We start from the raw sequence: 27,315 nt of genomic DNA, 5'->3' as shown, positions 1-27,315 counted from the left end.
ACCATCAGACCACCTAGCCGCCCTGAAAAAGAGAGCCAGAGCTAGAACATATACAGCCTGATCAGTCTCCATCAGAGCATTAGCAGCCCCTCAGGCGAGTCCATACTGAAGGTGATAAAAGCTACCCTTCTTCCCGCCCTATGTTATGGGCATCAAGCCTTTCCCGAAGCATGAGCGGCTAGCCTAGACTACACCCAGAACATGACTTACAAACACATTTTTTGACTCCCTAAATATAAATGCAGGGCAAGGTTGCGACTCGAGCTGGGTCTCATAAGACAATCTCTTTAAGGCGAAGCAGATATCTTGAAGTACTCCATAAGGGTACTAAAAGCCCCGGACAACACCCTTAAAGCTTGCCAAAAAGAAACGTTCGCGATTCCCGGGAATCCATGGAACCGCCAAATTAAAAAGGGCATAAGATCCCTGCTGTCCTTCATTTGAGGTCCCAGGAAATTTATTCTGAAATCATTATAACAAAAGAGGGCATTTACACATGCTTGGAGGCATCTGCACTTTGTTTTACACGAACAGACACTCAAACGCACGCAAGGTGCGGAAAATATGTGAGAATCCTGGAAGACGGGCTTTTCCTTCATATAGCTCCTCCCAAACTGGTCTCCACTCCTCAAAAACTCATTACTGATTACTTTATCGCATGCCCCAGAGTTTTATCACCACACTGTCACTTTATTCATTTTATCTCTGATTTTAATGCTTTTATTCGTAGGAAGGTCACTGTGCAAAAATGCCTTTTATGAACAATGATTTTTAAATGTGATGGCCAGTATGACCACGGCTTTCAAAGATGTATTGAAGGCACCACCATTGCAATGGTTTTAATTAACTGTGCAAAGAATGTAATAATAAATAATACAAATAATTATAATACTGCTGTGTCTCACTACTTGGGTTCACATGCTGTGGATGTCCAGCAACTACACGCTTCTAAGATGTCTTCACTGGAGCAAAGTGTGATTCTGGGAATATCCCAGAATTATCTTTATTCCAATCAAAAGACTGTGCTGTACCTCCATGTAGAAGGTTTCAGAAATGCTAAATGTAAAAGGCAGCATTTGCAAATTAAGGCTCAGTGTGAGCGGATCTACTATTCCTTACTGGTGTTAAATTATGTATATCTCACTAAAGAGCCTGAAATAGAAGACCCAGCTGAGAAATAGAAGACCCAGCTTGGGGACTGAAATGCAATAGAGGGTTTCCCGTGCAATGGGATAGCTTTACTGCCTTCCTATTGAATTGGGAGTGACGAGAAGTCAACAATTGAAGAAGCAACACTTTGTATCTGCTGTCACGGACCTTGCATATCTTATGCTGGGTCCATTGTCTTATTTATGTAAATAGTAAAACAAGGAACTATAGTGTGTGTGTTACTTTGACCCAAGCTGGGAGTGAAACCGAACACTGAAACTGATAACGGCCATGTTCACCAGGGATTTCCCCTTTCTCATGGACAAAAGAAGAAACCCCTATTAACTAGGAATGTGTGTAATTTACAAACCAGCAGAGTATGCTGTTGGTGAGGTGATCAGCAAAGTAAGAATAAAGACCATATATGGAAATCTCTATTTGAGTAAATTGTACCTCAACAGTACTGTATGCGCGCATGCGTTTCTGACTTCCGGATCACTCATCAATAATCTGTTTACTTTGTTTAATTAGAGGTAGTTACAACGTTTTGTTAAATACCATTTCTTGGCTCAAACCAGAGTGATGTGCTTGTACCCACTGCACTGAATATCGATTTATCACTTGTTAATAGCTCCAAAGCACAAAGCTGTTTGCACAGCCAATTTCAGCTGTGGTGTATCTGCATGTGGATTTCCTTCCTCTAAAGTTGTGTTTAGGGTCAATGCCTAAATCGTTATTGTCTGTGTTAGATGGTTAAGTTGGTAGTGTCTTATTCATTGAGCTGGAGGATAGGGGTCCAATGTGCAGGTGTTGTAGTAGGAGGGTTTTACCACTTGATATATGTGGAAGCAGGTTTTTACCACTTGCTTACTAATCTCTTAGGTTTATGATTAAGAACACCAGCTCCCGAATTAAATTAGGGATGGGTTTGATCATGCCCAGCAGTCGAGCCAAGGCTGAGGGCATAGCTCTGGATGAAACATTATAAGCCCAGAGGTCCCTCTGCAGAATTAGGTTATGCCTTTGTTAGTCGTAAAGTGCCTTTAGCACTTTGAACTTTCAAAGTCTGAGCCAAGCATGACTTCCTGCATTTCTCTTTTGGGATTGTGTTCAATCAACTGGGATTTGAAATTAGATCCTGACTTTGCTAATTCTTCATGAGGAAATGAGAAAGTGAAAGGCTGCTTAGCTGTAATAAGAATGACTCTAAATCCTGTTATACAACCAAATTTGCAGAAATAAAAGAAAAAACTGAATCTGCAGTGGGCTCACAATATGCGCTGTGACATTCCCTGACAGAGGTGCAAACATCAAATACATTGAATGACTAAAGGTGGGGAAGGAGGTTGGTGAAATTAAGGCTAAAGGAGAGGACTGGTCCATTTGTTGGAGAGATTTTCTGTGGTTAAGGACAAAAAGGAGAGGTGGCGTACTGCAGGTAATTCTGACCAAAATAGGTATTGTAACCTGAAAGCTTCAATGGAGAAATGAAAACTAAGAGAATTGTTCAGTAGGTCACACCTCTAATTCTTGCAAGAGCTAGCATCCAAATCTAGTCTTATCGGAGTATCTTGACAAAGGAGGTTTTGTTGTCAGATCAAATATGTTTGGAGAAAGCCCTTCTGGTCACATCTTTCAAGTCCATGAGTCATTACCCTTTCCACATCTTTTCTGATTTATCATACGTGACCGCCATAATGGATAAGGAATTTGATCTTTCAGTCTAAATCTTACTCAAAAAATGAGGGGAAAAAGAGCTAAGATATAGAGCACTCCAGCTTGAAAGTACTCTGGTGGGGGAAAGGCCCAAGTGTTCATCACATTTTCTGAACCTCAGTTCTTGTAAAGGAAAAAACGTTATAAGTTGAATAGGAGGGAAAAGCACCAGATTTAAGTATGCTCTAATTTAAGCACAACAGGGTTTCCTTCTCCCACCGTCCCTCTTCCTTTCTCATCTACTATTTTTCTTAAATCTTGGAAAAAAAGGGCAGGGAGAGCATAATCATGCATGTCTTTGAGAGAGTGAGATGGGAGTCAAAGTGAAGGACGCAGGAACTGTTTATAAAAATAGAACGTGTAAAGTGAAAAGCTGTCGGAAATACGAAAGATGTCTAAGGTACAAATATTATCAGTGAATGACAATTCAAAGCACAGGAAACAGAAGATGAATTTGGCGTCCCTGAATTGAATGATGAAATAGAAATTCTAAACCCCCTTTCCAAGGAGATAAATAGAAAATGTGATAACATGTTGCATGCTAACCAATATGTACAGTATTATTGTATGAAATGATTTTTTTTAAAGCAGTCCTGCTGTGCGGAGACTTCCCACATTACATTGCCGAGATTGGATAGCTTTCATTGGGTTGTGAAAAACCTGAAATAAAATCTGATATGTTACCACTCTACTCACATGAAAAAAGGCATTCAAATGGGACCTTTGGTGCTGCCATCTGGAACGGAACAAGAAATCTGCACTTCTTGCCTGCTGTGCTGAGCCGTGGCACACCAAACTACAAATGCTGTCCTAGACTGTGATCTCATAGTTGTACTATCCTGGTGTATCCAGAGACAGCGATTGCAGTACCTGAAGTCTCAGGGGCTGATGTGGATAGAGCGCAAACACAAAGAGATCATGGATGGAGCGCTGAAACTTTTCAGACACCCCCGTCACAGTGTTGAATCCATCATCATTCTTTAGCTCACTTCGCCACCCCAGTTCAGAGCCAGCTATATGCAAATCAGTCGTGACTATGTTCCTCATGGAAACGGTCCAGCCCAAACTGCCAAGTCAGGTCTTCACTGGACCAGAAGCAAGCACCCTGGGATCGGTTTCAGGGTAACACTCCTCATCAGCCAAGCTAGCTTGAATCCAGTGGCAAAGTGAGCAAGGGACCCACGTCGGGGCATTCCCTGCCAACTTAGGGTGAACAAATTAAACACAAGGAGATGATGGACAGGGCGCTGAAACTTTTAGACACTCACCCCCTTCACAGATCTGGGTTGAATTCATCATCGTTCTTTAGCTCACTTCGCCACCCCAGTTCAGACCCAGCCATATCCAAATAAGTCTTGACCCTGTTTCTCATGGAAACAGTCCAGCCGGAACGGCCAAGCCAGGTCTTCCCAGGACCGGAAACAAGCATCCTCGGACCGGTTTCAAGGTAACACCCCTCATCAGCCCGGCTAACTTGAATCCAGCTTGGTTAAATTGGTACACCAAAACCGGTCCCAGGATGCTTGTTTCCGGTCTAGGGAAGGGTTGGCTTGGTAGGTCGGCTGGACTGTTCCCATGAGGGACAGGTTCAAGACTGATTTGCATATGGCTGGGTCTAAACTGTGGTGGCAAAGTGAGCTAAAGAACGATAATTGTTTCAACCCAGGTCTGTGACTGAGGGTGACTACTGAAACGTTTCAGCTCTCCGTTCATCATCTCCTTGTGTTTGCTGGAAATGGAATGGGATGCATATTGCACTGTGTAGCAAAGTAATATGACCTAGTAGAGGTGTCCCAGGGAATTGGGGTGTGTGAGAGCAATTCAGTGGCAGTCAGCAGAGGCGCCTGATTTCTCTGTTCTGTTTAAGAGTAAGTCATATTCTTTTATAGGGGGGAATGTCAAGGTTTTTATTTTATGACAATTTAGAGTCTTAGTTGATCAAGTACGGTTAAGGTCAGTAGGGTGTAGACGAGGCATGTGGGTGGCACATTTACTTGTTTGAATATTTTACTTTCAGTGGATCCATGCGCTATACATCTCTGCCATAATTTAATGGGGTAGTGCATTGTGTAAATTTCTACTTTTTTGAGCATTTCCAACCATCCATACACACGGTAAGCTTTTCAAATTATAGATTGCGTACCTGCTCCTCCTCTGCTCCTTCTCTGCACATATTGTTGAGGATATTCCAAAGGTATTTGACACTGCATACAATTTTTGTATTACACAGAAATCTGTTTGCAGTATATGCAGCTGTGGATCACATGCTTTCCACACTCCTGCCAACTAGTGTTGGAGAGGGACATTGCTAGATGTTTTTTTTTTTGTTTTGTTAAATAGAGGTTTCGGTTTGAGATTATTTGTGATCCCTTGCTGAACCCACAATGCACCAGGACTCCACCTTACATTGTTTTTTTTTCCCCACCATTGGGTTTGGGCATCTTTTTTCAGAACTCCAGGTATGTCGTACAAAAGAAGATAATTGTTCAATTCCAAGGACCAGTATCTCCTACAAGACATGAAGAAATCATACAACCGTCTTTAGAATCAACCCAGACCAGATGATTTTGAGGCTACAACATATAAAAATGAAAATGACTTGTGGGTAGGGGTTTTGGATATTATGCCCTTTCAGATCTGGCCTCAATACAACAAGTTCCTGTGGTGTGCCCAGTGTAGGGTCTGTAACTTTTAGCTCCCAAAAGACCACAAGGAATTAAATTGTCCGGCCTGCTGGGCCTTTAACAATAAGATGACCATCCATTACAGGAGTTAGTATCGGTGGATGCACTACAATATGCAGCACCAAAGCACTCCGGAGCCATCTACTGAGCCCCTATGTCAAAAGAAGTACGCAGAACAGACTCCATCCAAGAGAGGGAAGGCCCATCCGTGATCATGAGAGGCCAGAGAAAACTGAGTTCAAAATACGTGTGTGAGCACTCTGACCTTGGAGAGGAACTAATTCCAGGGTCCCCAGGGAAGCTAACACCAAGGACACAGACTGCACCCAAAACGTCCACACGAGACGTGGATCTTCCCTCTGGGGTTCAACCTTAACATGAGTCTTGACTGTTGGGCAAGCATCATTTTCATAGAGCCTGGCGTCTGTCCCAAACATGGTGCCAAAAATACTTTTATAATAATTTTTGCTCTGAAAGACCTCCACACCAGACCATCAGTACTCAATGCCGAAATGCCCTCTCTCTACATGGCGATATAGAGACGCACGCTTCACAACAGAGTTCAACACTGATTTAGGTTTTGAAACCGGCCTCACCAACCACCATGACACCTACTGAGCCTTTAACATCACAAACCAGGGGAGCAGTCTGATGTTAGACAGAGAAGGATTTACATTGATCCTCTGTAAACGTCCTTTTTTGAATGTAGCATGCTTTTATGATTTTTAACTAAATCGAATAAAGTGGTTTTTGACTTGACTTGACTTGACATTGATCCTCTCACAAGACACATACTTGAAAGTTGCCCACAGCAGAACAAGGACAACCCAAAGAAGAAAGTTCACTTTCGAAGAGGCCAATATATGAGAAACTCAATCATTCCCTTTACAGAAAAGACATTGACCTCGAGACCCCAGCCCTCACCGCCACCTCAGTAACCAGCGCTCGCTCGCTCACTAGCAGATTCATTGCACATGGGTTTTGACACAGCATGCCTTACACAGTCCAGATTCGGATGAAGATTACATACCAGAGTGATGACCCCTGCGATGACTGTAGCTTGGACCCCCGGATGACCCATCTTTGGAGCCCTATGCAATGCAACATTCTACAGTGGATGACACTTCATCACAGCATGTGGTCATGCAAATGGTGTCTGATCACAACAATTCAAATTCTTCCAGTGCTAAAAGACATGACGAAGTAGAAAAAGCATTAGCATTAAGGCCCTGGTAAAAACAATGGTTGTTAAACCACTAGTGGCGAAGAAGTACTAGGCGGCACCAAAAGATCTTAGACTTTAGGGGCCATGTACCACTAGATTCCCAGGTTATTTTACTGCTAGGGAGTTGGCCTGCCCACGGAGCACCGGGGTACCCCACCACCAGACGAAGACTTGAAATTAACACAGCTGGTAATAGAGTTTCTGCACAATGGTGCATCACCAATTCGATAGGCCTATTGTCCTGCTGCAACGGGTACCACTGGGAAGAGATTGAAAAACTTGTCAAACACCTACCAGAAGTCTACCAGAAAAGAGGACAGCGTTTAGTGCAAGAGTGGAAAATAATCTTCAATTCCAACATCTAACACATTATAGTTGCGGCCAACACCACGTCCATGGAAAGAAATACCAGCATTCTGCGCCAAAGGTATGCCTGGCTCAGGGTTCACCCTGAAGTCCAACAGCATCTGCAAAAAATCTCCTTTGATTAACAACACCTATCTTGAAATCAGATCGACACAATGCTGGAAATAAAAAAAGAAACGGACAAGGCTATGGGGTCATTCCAACCTCCGACTGGATATCCTGGTGTTTGGCAGCAGCAAGCTTTTCACGAATGATTAAGTTCCAAGCCCTATCCTAAAGGGGGATTCTGGGCAAAAGCCATAGTAAGGGCAAAGGAGATCAAGAAAACGAACATGTTACCTGAAAGCATTAACTTACCCTTCTTTCCCAATCATAAAACACCTGTCGAGGGAAGGATAAAGGTATATCTTTCTCAATGGAAGACATAGCCTTAAACAAATGGGTTTTGTCTATTGTCGTCCACAGATACTGCTTGGAATTTCATACCACACCTTCAAAATTGCCTCCTCTCTGGCACAACTTCAGTAAACAACATCAAAGGCTGCTGTAAGAAGTAATGAATGTATTGCTCCAAAAGGAGGCAATATAAATTGTTCTACCTCACAAAAGAGAACAAGGAGTATGTTCCCTATATATTCCTAAACCCCAGAAATAATGGAACACTCAGGCCAATACTCCACCTCGGGCCCCTTAACTGTTACATTGTCTCGAATCGCTTCAAGATGAAAATTCTACAAGACTTCATTTCACTGCCTGGCATCGGGTATTACATGATGACACTCTATCTGGATGACACCTACTGGTTAGTGTCTGAGAGATTTCAGCACTCAGTCCATCCTCTCCTTGTGTTTAATTTATTCGCCCTAAGTTGGCAGGATATGCCCAGTCGTGGGTCCCTTGCTCACATTGCCACTGGATTCAAGCTAGCCTGGCTGATGAGAAACTTGTCCCAGGATACTTGTTTCCAGGCCAGAGAAGACCTGGATTGGCAGTTTCTGCTGGACTGTTACCATGAGGCACAGGGCCAAGACTGATTTTCATATAGTTGGATCTGAACTGGGGTGGCGAAGTGAGCTAAAGAACGATGATGGATTCAGCACAGATCTGTGACTGTCTAAAAAGTTTTAGCACTCCGTCCATCCTCTACTTGTGTTTGCTTTGTTCGCCCTAAGTTGGCAGGGTATGCCCAGACGTGGGTGCCTTGCTCCCTTTGCCACTGGATTCAAGCTAGCCTGGCTGATAAGGGACGTTACCCTGAAACCGGTCCCAGGATGCTTGTTTCCTGTGCAGGAAAGACCTGACTTGGCCGTTCGGACTGGCCTGTTCCCATGAGGCACAGGGTCAAGACTGATTTGCATATAGCTGGGTCTGAACTGGGGTTGCGAAGTGAGCTAAAGAATGAGGATGGATTCAACCCAGATCTGTGACGGGGGGTGATGGCCTGAAAAGTTTCAGCACTCCGTCCATGAATGAATGAATGAAGAATTTATAAAGCGCTGGAATCACCCCTGCAGGGTTATCTCTACACTGACCACAGAAAGAAAAATAGAGGGTAGTGGGACGTCCAGTTATTGAAGAGTTCAGTTTTCAATAGATTCCTGAATTTAAGATTAGGGCACTTAGGTAAGGCGATGGCGAGCGAGTTCCAAAGACGCGGGGCAAGATAGGCAAAAGATTTGCCCCTGGAACAAAGTTTGTTAACCCAAGGGACTATTAGCAGAGCCTTCCCACCAGAGCGCAGAGATCTGCTAAGATGGTGATGAACAAGTTTTCCGCCAGATACCTGGGCCCACTAACATTGATTGTTTATGGACCAGGCAGCAGATTTTAAACTTGATTCTGTCACGGTTGAGGAGCCAGTGAACACATTTCAGGAACAGCATGAAGGCTGCCCTCGGTGGCAGGTTAAGCGCCAACCGTGCTGCTGTGTTCTGAACTACTTGCAGCCTGTTTAACACCCCCTCATTTGCTGCACCCAGAAGTGCATTGCAGTAGTCAAGATGACTGACTACTAAAGCTTGAAGCACAAGCTTACAGACAGATAAAGGGAGAAGGTAGAGCACTCGCCGATGGAGCTTCAGCATGAAAAAGCATGTGCCTGAAATGGCAGCCACTTGGTCTTTCATGGATAAAGAGAGGTCCAAATATACTCCCAGATTATTTGCCTCGACAGTGGGGTTGGGAGCAGGGCCTAATTCTAACATCCACCAATTAGGGGACCACAGTAGTTGTGCTTTGCCGAACAGAACATCCGTTTTATTGGCATTCAACTGGAGAAAGTTCTTCGTCATCTAGTCAGAAATAGCACCATCAGCATCCATCATAGCCTTGTGTTTGCTTTGTTCGACCTAAGTTGGCAGAGAATGCCCGGATGTGGGTTCAAGCTAGCCTGGCTGATGAGGGGTGTTACCCCGTAACCGGTCCCAGGATGCTTGCTACTGGTCCAGGGAAGACCTGGCTTGGCACTTTAGGATGGACTGTTCCCATTAGGGCCAGGGTCAAGACTGATTTGCATATAGATGGGTCTGAACTGGGGTGGCGAATCGAGCTAAAGAATGATGATGGCTTCAACCCAGATCTGTGACTGGGGGAGAGTGTCTGAAAGGTTTCAGCGCTCCGTCCATCATCTCCTTGTGTTTACCTACTTCCACATTCCCAGCACACCTCAAATACCTCTGGTTTGTGATTAGTGTGCAGAACTATCAGTTCAAAGCACCAGCTTTTGGGGTCACATCTGCCCCACAGGCGTTTGCCAAATATCGAACATTGGTTGCAGTGTACCTCCATCACATTGCCTCTCCACAAATTAAACTTCACAATAAACTTCAAAAAGTTTCACCTCCAACAAACACAACCTTGCTTGAGAGCCATATTGAACACAGTGACAGGAAAAGACTATCCCAGCAATGAAAGCATTCTATCATTACAAAGGTAGCTTCCACTTTACTTACAGGTAAGTAACATTTTCCTTTCTGTATATTTTCTCCACAGATAAATATTCTTTCTCTGAGTAGAACCTCCAACTCTTTCCTTGTGAAGGAGTAGGTTTACATGTGTTTCCAGTGTGGGAACCACCATGCACATTTTCTGTCAACAGTGACTTCTTACAGGTTTGTGAGTGTTCCAAGCATTTTCTGTGGCCTCATCCCTGACACAATCCCTTTCCCACCCCAAAGATAGTATTGTAGAAAATCCACCATGCTAGCGCTGTACTGATTTTCATCTGGAATGTAAGTATTAGCAGATCCAGGTTCTCAAATATTCGCTTATATCTTGGGATTTCTAAATGAACTACCTGTAGATTTTTCCATGCTGTCTGCAAATATCACTGTCTTGATGATGATTTGCCTTGTTTGATTGCTCAGTGGATGCTATGTTTGACTTCATGGTCACGAGTTTGAATTTCATTAGGTCCACTCAGCCGTTCATCGTTCTGAGGTCACTTAACTGAGCACCATTAGGATGAGTAGGAAACATCTATCATTCAGCACCAAAATTTTATTTGGGCTGAAAGTTACTCCTATGCACCCATGTTTTACTTTGAAGTTGTACTACTTTTTTTATTCTCTAAGAGGGAACTAACCAGTTGGGTGAGCATTTGTGTGACGGCGCCGTCTAGTATATAAGGTTTTTCTCAAGCTCTGACTTAACTTCATCAGACAAAGAGGTATTCTGGAATCCTGCGTTTGTTGGAGATAGAGAATTAAGTCAATAATGTGGTATTTTTCTGTTTCTCCCTGCATGGACCTTTCTTAGACGATAAAGGTTTATAATGTATGCACTTCTTTAATCTACCTCAAGGCAATCTTCCTTTCACAGAATGGATATTATTAATTATGTGACCTTTTTAGGGATACCTGCTCTTATTTGTTAGAATCATCTCTAATAATCATGCATACAAAAGGCTTCCTATTCTTTCTTCTAAAATGTTCTTTCTTCTCTTTTATTTCCAGAAGAAGTAAAGAAGCTTTGTGCAACACAGTTTAGTAACATTTTTTTCTTAGATTAATCAGCCAGATCATGGACGGGTCTTCACAAGCAACAAAGACTGTATTTTTGATTTACTTGAAAAAGTTATCGGTCATGTTATTGACTGACATAACAATCAGAGTAAGGCAATACTTGCCTTGTAAGAATACATTTCTAGATGCACACTTGCTGACCATACCATTTTTAAATTGAAAATATTTATCTAAACTGGTGAAAGCCAATTCACTCGTACATTTGTAACATTCCATTCATCTGCAATATGTTAATATTTGAATAAATAAATAAAGCATGTAATAATGAAATGTTTTATTGTTATTTTGCTTATTATAATTGTACATATAGTAGAAAACTACGCCTGCATTTTCTGTATTTCAACTTCAGTGATTTGTTGCTTTGTTTCTAAAGTTTGTTTTTTATTTTCATACAGTGTATTGCATACAATGTATTTCTTACCCGTCAACTATTATGTTTGAGACCTCGTTGCCCAGAACCCATAAGTTCCTATTATCATAGAAGCACAGTATAAGCTCAGTGAGTTATTGTTGAATTTCTTAGGGATAATCTTTTAGCTTAATGCTAAGTGCTGATGTAAACCTTTTGATTCATGATGAAGTGATAATATAAATATTGTAAAGCAAGCCGCATTCTGAGTGGTCATAACTAGTGGCCACTCAAGATGTGGCTATATATAAGGTAAAAAGACTACCAAAAAGCTACTATTTAGTAATCTTAAATGATGAGTAAAATATTCACTGAGGAGTACGCAACCAAAACACGGACATTGTTTTCCTGATATTTAATTGTATTTTGTTGCGTAACGATGATGATAGGCCTTTCAGGGGTCTTTACTGTTAGAAAAGTGGTTGTTAAGATTTACATGACACCGCCGGCCATGCTTTTTTGTGATTGTTTAAATTGCAGGACCCATCTTTCAATGTCTGCGGTGAGACTGCTTGTGTCCCCTACAGATAAGGATACTAGGTACTTGATCTGCAAAAGAAAGCTGGGTCTCCAACGTCTTCCTCATTCTGCAATGTAGCTTTATGCAGTAGTCAAGAACTAGCTTGACAGATGTAGTGAAGGGTGGTGCCAGATACAGTTCATCACAGCTTTAAGAATAAAAATGGAGTGCCCAGCCAGTGTTGTGACTTAAGAAAAAACAGCACTTACACATCACTTTAAGTTATATGTCAGCAACAAATTAGAGCAAGCAGTAGGAAACAACACATAAATAGCACAGTACACTGGTAAGTTCTCTTCCCCAAAACTTTTCACTATCACTCTATTAGCAAACTACTTTTCCAAAAATATAAGGCTTATGATACGTTTTCATTGGAAACCCTACATTAAGGGAAATGGCAATGTACAAAATGGCAGAATGGAACAGGCTGTTTAAAAAGATGTGCTCCAACACCCTTGCAGCTCATCGCTTTCAGAGTAAACCGCAACTGAAGGCCTATTTTGCTCATGGGTAGTCCGGTTAGTCTAATTGGATTAAAATCTCTAAAACTCCTTTGTTGTTCCAGTAGGGGAGTCGGAGGGTCTGCCTTGTACTTTCTTGTGAAGTCTAATCCCTGAAAGGAAATGGCCCTCTAAAGTCATTCACATGAGATTGTCCCCTTTCCTGGCCATCAGCCATTTCTATGGCTTGTTAACTGTTTGGAGTGTAAAATTCATTGCACACAAGAAGGGTCATTACCTCTTCAAAGCACAAATGATGATAAAGCATTCTTTCTCAGTAGCGGCCCCCTCCTGCTCCATGGGCAGCAAATGGTGGCTAATGAAACCATACAGTACACTGTTTGGTACACATTTGTTATTGTGTTGGGTCACAATTGAGCCCGATCCAAATGTCGAGGGATCAGTCGGGACAATTGGGGGCTGACAGAAGTTAATTAACTTCAAGACTTACAAATGTAACGATCTGAAATATCAGATCTACTTAAGCAGGAAACTCCCAGAATTCAAATATATGCTGCATAAGTCACAAGGGATCACGATGACTGATGTAAGACAAGGCTGTGTCTAGGTACGAATGATGGCTGACATTCGACTTGCGCTAATAGGGCAGTGCAACCATCGACAACCCTTCTGGCGGACGACCCATGAGGTTAAAGGGTTACAACAGCAGAGGTTCTAATGATGTAAATGCAGTCTTTCTCCTGACTAGAGGGGCACGCGTTTGGTGAGTCGTGAGCAGTGCTTATTTATGGTGGTGCATCTGCTCCACCAAACTGTAGGTGTCAGTGTTAGTATCTGAAAGCAGCATAACCAACTAGGAAGAGTGTTTAGGAGATACAGAAACAAGAGCTGATATCAGAATTGGATATGGTTTTTAACTCAACTAGTGAAATAGGGTGAAGTTCATAATTTTGTTGCTCTTTTTACAGGCTGCATAGTTTGAAATAGTTTTGCCCAATTATGCATTTATATACTTTAAGGCAATTGTCCTTGCTAAGGGGAAAGCCATTTTGATCATAGCCTGCACATTATGTACCCATGTTAGTGACACTGTCTGTGTGCACAACCCAGTACAAGCAAAGGTCTCTGGATTCTAAGGAACTGTATTTCTGAATACGATAATATTTGCACATATCTGTGAAATATGGTGGAATCACTGGTTTGGTGCACTATTTGTTTGATCTCATAATCATACTCAGGACCCCTGAGTCAGTAGGAAAGGCATATGGTTTCTAATTCTCTACTTTTAGTTAGCTATGGACGTGCAGCTGATTTTTCTTCATAATTAGGTTTGCTTCTGCAGATTCCCTGAGGAAACCCTTATTTAAGAAAAACTAATTGAAGTAGACATTTAGTGATTTGCCAGAAAACTTGTCAGTTATCAAAGTGCACAACTGTTAACCAACTTTTGAGGGGTTGTGTTTACCTTTGCCTTCCTGCATTAACTCCTTAAGGGCAAAGCTGAGGGAAAAGGTAATTAAGAGCTAGGGTGTCCAACTCCTTACAGTTCATTAAGGACAATGTTCCCAGCCCTGAACTTTTGTAGGAAGTCGTTTTGCATTCCGGGTGTTATAGTATTGCTTTGCTTCCTTGAACTTACTAGACTAACACAAGTGGACATTTAGTTGATGGATTATAGTATGTATTTAGTGGATTCTACTTTGTATTCAGCGTTTCTTCCAGAAATTGGAGGAGTTTAATTTCCTTCCAAACCATATATGGTGCCTTTACTGATAGTCCTTAAAAACACTTGTATATTAATTTGTTTTGAGCACTTTGATATCATGTAGAATGTTTGACTAGAGGCTCATAGGCCTGCACACCATTCCTTTATAAAAGTGTGTTCTGTAGTTGACCATGCACAAGAAGTTTGTGGTGATTCGTTTACAAACCATTCTCAAGACTGCTACTTTGTTTCGGAATCACAGCTCCATTCTGGTTTGGACTACATTCTAAACATATTGTGTCCTGGACATTATCATATTATCAGAAAGGATAGATTAAACAAAAGAAGTGGTGTCAGTCATTATTAAGACCAAACTGAAAATTATCTCCCTGCCTGCCTTAAGACCAAAACCTTCGGGCAGACATTGTAATATTTATATTCTATCAATCTGCCAAAGAGCATATAAAATGGGTCACAGTTAATCCTCGACTGGAACCTGTGCGGCACTTTGTAATCTGCTACTTTCCAAGCCAATCTGCTTTTGGGGTCAGTGAGGGTTTTACTGGTCTTAGTTTGTGTGCCCCAGAAGAACCTCTCCAATGCAATGATTACATTTTGAGTTTTTAATGTTAGCTCTGATTTTAACTTTTATTAAGTATTGATTGAATCGATATGTCATAAATTGATGGTGGATTTCAGTAGTTTAGTTTCTGTATTTGGCAAGGATCTCCACAGTCAGACAATAATGTTCTTTGTACAGATGTAAAACCAGTTTGTGTGATTTTCATTTATTTCATATATCTGGCTGATAAAATTGTTATTAATCTTACTAATCAACCTCCCCCAACGTCCTTACAGTACCTTATAGTTGCTAATGGAATTGCCAACACAGGCCTGATGACCTGACATATTATTCTCCAGATGAAGTTGGTCTCCCTAAATCTTATACTGAACAGCCAGGTGCAGTTTAACACCCAATAATGTACCCAGTATTTCTCTTTCCATACTCCTTAATTATAGACAAACCTGAATCTTATTTGTAGAAAGAGTCCATCCCCACAAGGTCAATTGGCTTACATTTACTAGAGCAGGATGGAATCATACTGCTAGAGTCAAGAATCCGATCAAGAAGTAAAATAGCCGAATGGATCTCAACTTACCACAGTAAATCTCGAGAGTAAAGAATCTCCCTTTCGGCTCACCACCTAAATTCTTTTGATAATATGTGGCCATAACTTCTTCAAAAAGCTGTGACTGCTTTACTAGACATCACAGGTAGCATCTGCCAAATAGTAGACTTCAGTTATGGTTCTATTCAATGTCTTAGCAGCATTTGATATCGTAGACTGCTTGCTGCTGTTGCTAAGATTTTTAGTGTTGAGCAGCATTAGGACTAGTTCCACTTCTTCAGGACGGGTTTTAGAAACCGTGTTAAAGAGGGAAATTGGCTTCCGCTTAATCAAGAAAGCTCAGAGGTCTTTCAGTTTGGCCATTGGGGACTCCTGCAGAATTTGCAGGCGATAGATGTGAAGCAGGGTTTAATCATCCAGAGAGTGGATCAATTAATGCCTGCAACACTGATACAGCTTGCGGGTTGTTATTTTTAGGTCAAGCCTGGCCAGCGTATGTGTTGCTCTGCGAGGCATGCTGCATTCAGGTATGAACTTGAAGCTCCACCCATTTTCTGCCCATCTTTTCATTTGTCTCTAGTTACTATCCTTTCGAAATCGCCTTGTCTGCATTTGTAACCTCTGATGAGATCTGAACTTTTTACTTGTGTTTTTACTCGGCCTGTTTTATTTACAGTCTATGAGCACTGTTTTCTTTAATGATTTTCCCCTATTTCACCCAAGACGTGCTGTCGTACAACGCAGCACACCGCATGCTTTTATACTTTTATTAGTAATGGCCGCTGGTCCGCTTTAACTATAGGGGCCACGCTTCTTTATTCATTTTATTTGCCAGTGCAGTCCTCTTTAACTATAGCGACCGCTCTCCAGAACCTTTGGGGGTTTTTTTCTTACTGTTGAAAGCGCCCCATACCGTGCTTTCACTTTAATCGTGGGTGTGCACCTTTCTTTAGACCACGGGTACTCTCAAACATTTGCCATGGGGCCACAAAGTACGGTCTGTGCTGTGACCGAGGGCCACACTGATGCGAGCAGGGTGGCTTTGGGGGGTCTGAGTGGGTCAGGAAATTACGTAAGGAGGTCTAAATAATGGTAAATAAACGGGCAAGCATTTATTTCAAGGTTAATAAATGCTTGCCCTTTAATTTAACATTGTTTTCTGAATACTAGTGCTCCTCAACTAAACAGCAGCTTCTGCTGCTGCTCACATGTAAAGGTCAAGAGGGCCGCCAGCGGCCCCCGGGCTGTACTTTGAGTATCACTGCTTTAGACGCTGCTCGCCGTATTCGGCTTACAGCGAGCTGCATCTAAAGAAAGGGGCTTGGCCGCCATTAACCGCATGCGCGCTAGGGGTTTTCCCACTGCGCGCTGCGATTCGCAAAAACCCGCGTTACGTGACGAGCTCAGCTCGTCATCCGCGTAGCGCAGGTTACGCCCATGACGAGCTGAGCTTGTCATGAGCGTAGAAGGGGTTAAAGTGAAAGCCGGCATGGGCCGCATTTACACACAAAAAAACATTTGCACAAACAAAGTTTTTTCAATTTTTTTTATAAAAGCTCCCCATGCCATGCTTTCACTTCAATTGCAGCCGTGCCTCTTTCTTTAGACGCGGCTCGCTGTAAGCTGAATCCGGCAAGCAGCGTTTAAAGAAAGGGGCGCGGCCACCATTAAAGTGGTCTTGCATTTGCGAGAGTGTGAGCTATTGCCATTATAAATGACAATGCCTTTTATTTATATGTTGGTTTTCAAAACCCTTAAATAGAAGGCTTTGTCATTTACAATGCCATTAGCTTAAACTCTCGCAAATGCGAGACCTATTGCATTGAAAATGCTTGTTTTAAGCCTATGTTGATAATGTTTTCATGTGCGTGACAACTACCTAGGTGCAATTATCATTTAATGGACATATCACGTTGAGGTAAGATGGGCAACGTGGGTATGTAAAAGAAGGAAATTGGATGCTCGGTGTGTGCACACCCAAAAATGGGGCCATCAGAGAAGGCCCAGTAATCCGTATGACAACATGCCCCTGGCAGAGACTGTGTTGAATGAGTAAAAGCAGAACACAAGTGCAAGAACTAGAATTGGCAAAATAAGCAGAAGCCAGGCGCTTTTCTTTAAAGGCATGGATACTGCCTATATTCTGAACACATGCACCCTATAGATAAGGGAAGTACAATCAAGCCTGGTAACCAGAGCAGCGACTACACAACATTTAAAAGGCCCAAATTCCACCTATTCCTGCTAGGCCAAAGGAAGCCAAAACTTTGTGCATGGGTTCATGTGCCAAGCTTCTCAAGCTTCCAAAGGTGTGTGAACCCTAGTCGAGTTGAAGCTCAAATCCAAACTATACTGGTTTTCTGAAAATGTAAGGGTGATGGACAAAGGGCTTGTTCAGTTGCTGCCCTGACAGAGGAACAGCGGATCAGTCTTCCCCATGTTACTCTTCTGTCCTCAGCCCTACATGCAAGCATGTTCATTTTCTTAGATCCCAGGGACCTCTGCTCTTTCTAGTTTGCATAAGGAGGCATACTTCTGACCTAGTATTTCCTTGCAGACAACTTTTTTTTAATTTTATGATGAATGACATACCAGGCAATGTGGCGAAATTAGGCTTAACCACAGTTTCTTAGTTTCGGTTAGGAAAGCAGCACGGCACACGTGGTATTTCTTATTTTGTTTAATTTTAGCTCAGCTCTTCTCTGACCTGTGAGCCTAAAAAAAAAAAAGCTTTATATGCCTCCACTAGTTAACTTTCCTTCCAATCGCCTTGCTGGTCCTTACCGACTCTGCCCTTCCTTCTGATAACTCACTCGTGCCTCTAGAAAGAGGCCTATTTAAGATAATAGTAGCCAAATTGTGTCCTAATTCAACTTCATCTGGAAGAGTGTTTTGGCTGAGACTGCTGGATAGTGCAGCTGAAGTGTACCCTAAGAAACCAGAGCCCTTGCTTGCCTTGTTCATCAAATTCCCCCTTAACATTTTAAGGCTGGTGACAATACCTTCGGCTAGCCTTGCTGGTTCCTGGGTACTTGCTCCCATCCTACTGGCCCTTCTCCTTGCGAAGATATGACCCGCAATCTGCCTTTTTGGCCTTCAAAATTGCAAGTGCGGAGGCATACCCAAGGCGGCCATCATGGCAGTCACCTGAAGTACAAGCTCTGCTATGAACCATCCAGATCCGGTTGCAATCTGCAACACCAGCTGCTGCTGATTACCTCCACATGCCACATCTTGAGGACACCCTGGCCATAGGGAAGGGTAATGCCACACGTACCGCCTCAACCCAGGTGCCTATAGACCATTACACCACCCTCTGCAGCGGTCCCGTACCTGTCGCAAACATACAGTGGCCCAGCTAGCAAACTAGCAGCGCAAAACAAACTTGAGCTGGAAAGGAGGCATATTTACAAGCCCCTGATGCCACCGGAGCGTCTCTTTGTTTGGCGCTCCAGTGGCACTGTGTGCTGGCCCATATTTACATGGCCACGCAAGGCCACTTTGCGTGGCTTTACATTGCCTTGTAAATATGGCCCTCTTTCACGCAGTACTCTGCGTTAAAGGGGTGTGTCATGGGTGTTCCCATGAAAAACACATTGCTTTTTGACACTGCCCCAGATTTACAAGGATTCAAAGGGGCAAGCGTTAAAATGGCGCAGCAAGGAGAAATACTTTTATTTATTTTGCCTCGTTTTTTGCTTTTTCTTTGTGGGCTGCATCCTGAAAAACACATAGAAGCAGCTAAACGCCATTAATGATGGTTTCTGTGCAGGTTTCCCTTCCTGCACAAACACAATCTTCCATACAACGCAGGCACCCTTGCTCCACGGTGCAAGGGTGCTGGCGTTGGTGCCTGGCTGCTGTTTGTGCATCAGCACAGGGGAGAGCACAGGGGTGCAGTATTCTTGTGAATATGGCACATCCCTGCTTTTTTTTAAATGGCGCAGCTCGGAGTAGCAAATTGTTTGTGGCACCACGCTCTGCCATTTCATTGTAATAAACCTGGAGGGTGTCTGATGCCAGGCAAGTTGCAGTTACACTTTCTCCGGCTCCATCCTGACGTGTCTTTTCTTACCATAAAATCCATTCAGCTGGAGGGGGCTGTTAATGTGGCTCCATCCACCCACCTAGCACTTAATGTAAGGTGGTAGGAAGTTAGAGGGGGCTGTCTAAGAGATACCTGCAGCTGCATATATTTCCCGCTGCCCGGTACATGGGGGAGTATGGGGCTAAAAAAGATGGACAGTTGGGAAGAGCAAACTGCACGGAGGGGGGCTAGAGGAGGCCGGAACGCTCAGATATCTGCTGTATCCCAGTCTTTAGCTGTGTTTTTCTCCTGTTTGTTTGAGGTTCTTGGAGTCTAACTCTGCCCCAGGATGCTCACAGTGGTCTCAGCATCTGCGCAGGACCTGAGAGAATATGAAAACACCTCTCTCCTGCCCACTCAAATTTCCTAACCAAGTGCAGCAGAGGGTCAATAAAAGGAGGATTTAACCGGAGCTTTAAGTGGGATGAATAAACTGGGGGAGGTCTCTCAAAGGGGCGTGGCAAGTGTAATTAGGGGCGTGGCTTTAACAAACTTATGCTAAAAATCTGTTTAGTATAGTGTGCCGCCCGACTTGTATTTTGCTGTTTCCCTCATTGCATCCAGATATGCGAGACAACAAGTAACATCATACCTACAACAAGTAAGGTCTATTGGCTTTGTCAATGGTTATTAGTTGCATAAGATAAATAAGCTGCACCTATGGCTTGTTACATATATTATTGAAAAAGCTTCCAATTAAAGCCCTGGTGACCCTACCACAATGTTGCTGCTCTTGTGTTACAGAAAGAGAAGGGGAATCCAGAAAGAAAATGACTCTTTAAAGAATTTCCCTTCCCCCCAACGCTTACCTGGCATGACGTCATGCCGTAACTTCACCACTAGCGAGAAGTGAGCAATGTGGGCAGCGCACATCGATGTGCTTGCTGCTGTCTCGAAATGGGTCTCTATCGGGCTGTTTTGCGCCCTGGCACTTTTTTTTCCGGACTGCAGTGATAGCAAGCTGCAGTCCGGGAAAAAAACTGACCGCCTGTGCCAGGGCTCAAAACAGCAGCAAAAATAACAGTTGATGGACAGAATGTAGAACAATGTCATACATTCACCCCAGTACAGAGATCTGGGCCTAAATCCATCGTTTTTTTGCACTCCACACCACCCTAGTTCAGACATGGCCATATGCAAATCAGCCTTGACCCTGTGCCTCATGGGAACAGTCCAGCCCGAACTGCCAAGCCATGTCTTTCCTGGACCGAACTAAAGCATCCTAGGACCAGTTTCTGGCTATCAGCCGTGTTCAGCCAGGATAGCTTGACTCCAGTGGTGTGGAGAGCATGGGACTCGCGTCTGAGCATACCCATCCAACTCGGGGTGAAAAAACTGACCGCCTGTGCCAGGGCTCAAAACAGAGCCTGATAGAGACCCGTTTCAAGGCCCCCTTTAAAAAACTGCCGGTGCTCAGACCCGGCCCACTTAAAGCCCTGGATTTAACCAAGTTGCTAGGCCGGGAGATACGCACCACCGAAACTGAGCGCCGTAACCGTTCTGAGGGTTAAAAACGGAGTGGCTATATATATATATATATATATGTGTATATATATATATATATATATATATATATATCTTCCAAAGTTTGCTCAGAGACAATTCCGCACTCCCAGGCAGGTAACAACCTTTAATTAAATAAAACAAGCAGCTTCACATTCCGTTTATAGTCCTTTGGCCTTGAGCGTTTCTGGGAATTCTTTCCCCTTCATCAGAGGCCAGCGTGAGCAATATCCAATACTGGGCGCTGTCTCGTCCCCTGCGTGCTATTTATATTGCTTGTTGTATTTAATTAAAGGTCTATCCTTTCCTTAGCCTTCACTCATTAAGTTTTCTTAAGATTTAGATTCAAACAGAAATACGAAATGATCAGGATTTACATTTCATAGATTCAAAAAAAGGTTTCGAAAATAACTGACAACCATTGTGTTAATCTGAACTAAGAAGAGGTCCCAAGTCTTGTGCGTCTGTATTTATTAGAATACGAATCCTTACTCACTAAGCGGTCTTAATTGTACCTGAGTTGGAGGAGAGAGCATCAGAAAGCGATCCAACACTGCCACCAAGTGGCGCGTTAAAGTAACAGCAACGTTTTTGGTGAAATGTTACGAGGAAGCAAGAGCGCGAAGCAGCGCCTTTTTCTGGGGGACAACCAGGGATCTGGTTTGGTTCTGAGACCCAAAGCACAGCGCTTCCACCAAAAAAGACGTAAAACAGGCAATAGACGTCATGAAAAAATATGATGCACTTTAAAATGAAAAAAACATATGTTTCAATGTTCCTCAGTGTCTCGAGTGCATTTGATTATATCACTGAATTGAGTAACATTTTTTGGAAGTAAATTTTTAGGTCTCGCGACCTATCAATGCGCGCAAGCGCATTGAGCGGAGCGAGAATTTAAGTGCTCGAAATCCTCATCAAACCAAGGGCTTCTTGGTGCGGTTTTCATTAAGTTCATGTGAATCACGTGACCAAACAAGCACGCGCATTCACGGCCGCACAGCACATCAAAGGGCTTCGCCCAGCGTGCGCTGTGCGGCTTCTCCTCCCCCATCCACGCATCTCTTGCTCTTCGCCACACTGTGCCTGCTTGAACACCTCTGTGCCCACCTTTCACGATATTCATTTACTTGACATCTCACGCTTTCTAAATATTTTTTGCTTACTTGACAACTCACGCTTTCTAAATATTCAGTACACGCATCACTTGCTCTTCGCCACACTGTGCCTGCTTGAACATCTCTGTGCCCACCTTTCACGATATTCATTTACTTGACATCTCACGCTTTCTAAATATTTTTTGCTTACTTGACATCTCACGCTTTCTAAATATTCAGTAGCCACGCATCACTTGCTCTTCGCCACACTGTGCCTGCTTGAACATCTCTGTGCCCACCTTTCACGATATTCATTTACTTGACATCTCACGCTTTCTAAATATTTTTTGCTTACTTGACATCTCACGCTTTCTAAATATTCAGTAGCCACGCATCACTTGCTCTTCGCCACACTGTGCCTGCTTGAACATCTCTGTGCCCACCTTTCACGATATTCATTTACTTGACATCTCACGCTTTCTAAATATTTTTTGCTTACTTGACATCTCACGCTTTCTAACCATTAAATGCTTTATCCTCAAAGGGTCATAGAAAACTTTATATAAATAATGACGCACTTCTTTTTCATCATGCCTCCTTGATTCCTCATCCACCCACCGCAAACCCCAGGCTCCCTTTCTCTGTCTCCAGATGCGCTGCGTTATCCTACACCCTTTAATGAACTATTAGTAAGTTTCTCCCGCCCCCATCCGGCTTCCCTCTGGCCTCTCTCCAAGCGCATCGCGCTTTCGCACACAGGCATTCCGCCTGCCACACTTCTCCTCCCTCGCATTCCCGCCCCCTCACCAGGCTCCCCCGCCCCCATCCGGCTTCCCTCCGGCCTCTCTCCAGATAACTCAGTCGAACGACCTTCATCTAACCATTACATGCTTTATCCTCAAAGGGTCATAGAAAACTTTATATAAATAATGACGCAATTCTTTTTCATCATGCCTCCTTGATTCCTCATCCACCCACCGCAAACCCCAGGCTCCCTTTCTCTGTCTCCAGATGCGCTGCGTTATCCTACACCCTTTAATGAACTATTAGTAAAGATGGAGCACTTTTAAAAGACGTAGTCATGAAATCTGTGTTTCTATCTAAAGCTTACCTCAGACTGACCCTAGAGTCTGTGCAGAAACAAAGATAACAAGCACTGGCGTTGCCAATCGGTCTCGCAGTAGGAAAGTTGGAGCTATTGGTTTTGTAAATGACAAAGCCCTTTATGTTATTAAAATGAAAACAAAAATAAAAGGCATTGTTATTTGCAATTGTAGTAGCTCCAACTTTCCTTCTGCGAGACCTATTGGCAACGCCAGTGCTTGTTTTTAAATATGAATCATTTGAGAACGCTACCGTGTCCTAGCGATGTTGCCAAGAGTTACCCACATTTGAGTGTCGATCTCCATTTTAGTAGCTTATCTTGTTTATTGAAGGTGAAGAACGATTATGTTATATTAACCAAACGTAAGGTTTTTGTAGACTGCAGATCCTGGCTTGAATTACTTCAGTGTGCTCTCAATCTAAATAGTTACGGTTAATGAAAATGGTACATAGGGGCATATTTACATACCTCAGCGCCATCAGAGTGTCACTATTCTTTTACGCTGTCCTGGTGTAGCACCCTTTGCCATATTTACAAGGCTAAGTTAAGACCCTTTACGTAGTTTAACACCACCTTGTAAAAAATGCCCCTTTTTTGCCAGAGTCCTCTGCGGCAAACAGGTGCATAATGGGCGTTGCTGTGGGCGTTCCACTGCAACACCCATTTCTTTTTTACTCTGCCCAAGATGTACGAGGCTGAGGCACAGCTAAAAACGAATGCCATGGAATACCAGGCGTTAGAATAGCGCAACAAGGAGAAATGATTAATTTCTCCTTGTTTTTTCTTCTTTCCATGTGTGCTGCATTCTGCAGCACACATTGAGGGTTCAAATTGCCATTTTTTTTAAAAACATATTTTATTGGCCAAATGGCACATGTAAAGCAGAGCCCTGCAACCCAGCGACTTCTGCACAATTATAGCATACAGATTTGACTTTGACATTTTTCTATCATTGTGCCCAAGAAGAACTTAAGTGACATACAAGATAAAAGGAAACACCCCTCCCCCCCAAGTGCACTACCCATCCGCCTTAACTGGATCCACGTAAATGTTGAGAGTCAAGTGGCCCATCAGGACCCCATCCCCCCCCCTGCGCTCCCCGAGTTCCAGCCCAGCATCTCCGTTTTTATGATCCTTAATAGCATTCTACAGAGACAGGATCCAATAATAACCCCTGGTAGTCTGCCCACCTTTTCCATATTTTAAAATGCTTTAGGGGGATCCTCTGGCTAGGAAAATCGGTTTCTCAAGTCCAATGCAAAAGTCTAACCCATTCTTTCATGCAGTCACTGTAGGGGGCCTCGGAGCCTTCCGTGCCCTCGCTATATCCCTCTTTGCCAATGTGAGCCCCAACAATAACAGATTACATTTGTAGACATTACCTCCTATCCCCTCCAAGACATGTAATAAAGCCCTCCAAGACATGTAATAAAGCCAATTTCGGTGAGCGTGGGAGATCCCAGCCCAAAACTTCTGTCAGACAGGTGAAGACTCCCCTCCAAAATCACCAACCCGACCCTCCACAGCCGCATTCACGCATAGTAGACCCTATGCAAATATTTAAACTGAACCAGGCGTAGGCGTAGGCGCACCGAAATGGCAGCCCCCCCGCGGGGTAGCCAGGTCCTCCATCCAGTCCTCTTCCTCCAAGGGTCCCAGATCCCCCTCGCAATCCTCCCGGAGTTTCTGCAGCTTAGAGGAGCAGTGAATAACCAATGTTTGATATATCCTAGAGATTTTCCGGTCTTGTAGATCCCCCATAAAGACCTTTGCCTCCGAGGGGCTGAACCCGGGCATGGATTCTAACCCCACTAGGCTGGGTGACAGAGCGTGCCGAAACTGATGATATTTAAAAAAATTGGGACTGTGCAAATTGCCAATATTGATTGTTTATGTGCAGTATGGTGTCCCTTCCTGCTCATAAACAATCGCTCCTGCAACGCAGGCACGCTTGCATTGATGCTAGGCAGATTATTTTGCACCAGTGCTAGGGGAAACACAGAGGTGCGCCGTATTCTTGTGAATATGGTGCATTCCTGCGTTTTGAAAATGTCCGAGCACGGCGCTGCCAAATTTGTTGCAGCTTTGCGCTCCGACATTTTCTTGTAAATATGCCCGTAGTTAAGTAAAGCGATAGGCCACGAATCGCACAATATGGCCATGTCAGGATTTGAGTCCAGGACTGCATATTGTGCCATTCAGAGACTGTAGTTACATCCCTTTCGCCTCTATTTAACTGCAGAGATGATTTATGACACACTATATACTATTAACAATATCCCTTCCTAAAAGAAGTCAGTGTCAGGCGACGTGTCATGAAATCATTGCTTTTATTTAATGCCAGACTCCTAATTTATCCAGAACCAATCTAAGGCTGAAGATCTGTGATCTTACACCTTATTCTACACTCGATTTCGAAATGCTGTAAATTTGGTAAAGATACCAGATATTAAGAATTGTTTTTTCGGAGTCCAAATTACACAATAAACCAATCAATCCATACAATGATTAGCCCCTTTAATGGCAAAACATTTAGCATATTCACCTAAACATATTTTATTTGTGGTACATTTTTTACTTTGAAGTTTTTCAAACATCCAGCTAGAAACCATTTTTCACTAATAATTCAGATTTTTTCAGACTTTCCTATACGTGGAAAAAACCAGAAAGTATCCAATGCCCCAACTGGCTACAGAATGTGATGCAGGTGTGCGTGTGATTTTTAAATCACTCTGTACCCACACTTGAATCTTGTGCGTTTTTAAAATAAAACTAAATTCAGTATTACTGAGTATACACAGCTAATTAACAAAAGAACATGCAAGAGAGGCCACTGCAAGGCTCTCTTCTCGCTGTCTCCTTGGATGGACAGTCTGTGGGAGTAGTAACGAGAGGAAGGCCAGTTGGGCATCTTCGGTCGAGGAGGGTCAAAAGCAGGCATCAATGTACACCCACAAATGTGCAAATGCACTCCCCCAATAGACGCTCACACGCATACCAAGGTTGGTGTGTTTTTATGGTACTTGTCTTTGGTACAAGGGGGTGCTGGTGGCCCCGTGAACAAACATTTATATGAGATTTCGTTACACCTCCTGATGGGTGAGGCCCTCCGTGGGTGACTCTCACTTTCCAGAAAATGTGTGATCTCCAGTTTGTCCAGCTTCATTTATTTGGATGCAGTCAGATGTTTAATTTTTGAAGCCTGACCCTGAGGTGGTGTAGTGGGGTACCTGTGCAGCTGTGAAGGGTGAGACATCAGGTAAGCAACACATAAGGGGGTCTTGCAGTTCTGTTTTTGTCCCTGTTGGTCCAGGGTGCAGGGCCAGAAGCCTAGTAAACCCACGCTCCGCATATGGGTCCAGGTTCTCATTGGGAGGTGCCTAGTAGGGGGTTTTCTTTGTGGTATCGGGGGTGGAAGTGACATCTTGGCCTTCATCAATAGTGATGCTTCTGACAGTGTCATCTTAAGGATTATTAGGACACCGGACAAGACATATTTTGGGGGCCCCTGTTCAGAACATCTTTGAATTTTACTGCCTATTTTCCAATAATTCAATTCTGCATAATGCTAAACAATATTGAATTGTATTCAAACTTTCACAGAAAACAACTGAAATATGTCTTGTCTGAGTCCAGTGCTTTAAATGGAAAATAGAAGTACTGGTACTCGCTATTCACAGTACCTGTTTGATCCTGGGAAGGGCTGGTAAACTTCCATTAAATGTACTGGAGCAATCCACATACTCTCCCTTACAAATTAAAGAAGTGCAGGTACTCCGTTCCAGACAGTACCTGCTCATTTAAAGCAATGCCTTGGGACCGAAAATCTCAAAGGTTACACTGGGTGGAGTCAGAGAGGCGGGCGAGAAAGATTCTAAAGAGAGAAACAAACAATAGGTAGATGGACTGAGAGGAACTGAGGAAGGTCACTTTACCAGGGGTCCCCTTTTAAGGTGGGGGCTGTGGGCATTTGCACACTTGGTCCATGCCCTAAAATGTCTCGGTCTTCTGGTGGATGAGCGTGGGGCGGGCACCTCAGAGTTTTCATGTATTTGTTCGGACCTCTGTAGATTGTTGATTTGAATAATACTGCACTCTGGGTTTGAGAAGTTTGTGTGGGTCTCTGGCTGAAAGTGTTT

The 27,315-nt window shown here is 43.3% G+C and overlaps 1 protein-coding gene across 5 annotated transcripts in view; it reads left to right on the top strand.

Annotated features, from left to right (window-relative positions):
* Window positions 1–11,432, top strand: part of CCZ1 (CCZ1 vacuolar protein trafficking and biogenesis associated) — a 249,034-nt gene extending 237,602 nt beyond the window's left edge. For all 5 annotated transcript variants that reach the window (XM_078665158.1, XM_078665155.1, XM_078665156.1 and 2 more), the window contains one exon: window positions 11,094–11,432. In XM_078665158.1, the coding sequence (XP_078521284.1) occupies window positions 11,094–11,149 (56 nt within the window). In that variant the 3' untranslated portion in view covers window positions 11,150–11,432. The remainder of the gene's footprint in view (window positions 1–11,093) is intronic.
* The last annotated feature ends 15,883 nt before the right edge of the window (window positions 11,433–27,315 follow it).

The sequence above is a fragment of the Lissotriton helveticus genome, chromosome 10 (assembly GCF_964261635.1).
Source record: "Lissotriton helveticus chromosome 10, aLisHel1.1, whole genome shotgun sequence".
Lineage (NCBI taxonomy): Eukaryota > Metazoa > Chordata > Amphibia > Caudata > Salamandridae > Lissotriton > Lissotriton helveticus.
Note: the sequence above shows the minus strand (reverse complement) of the source record. Positions and strands in the feature narration are given on the sequence as shown.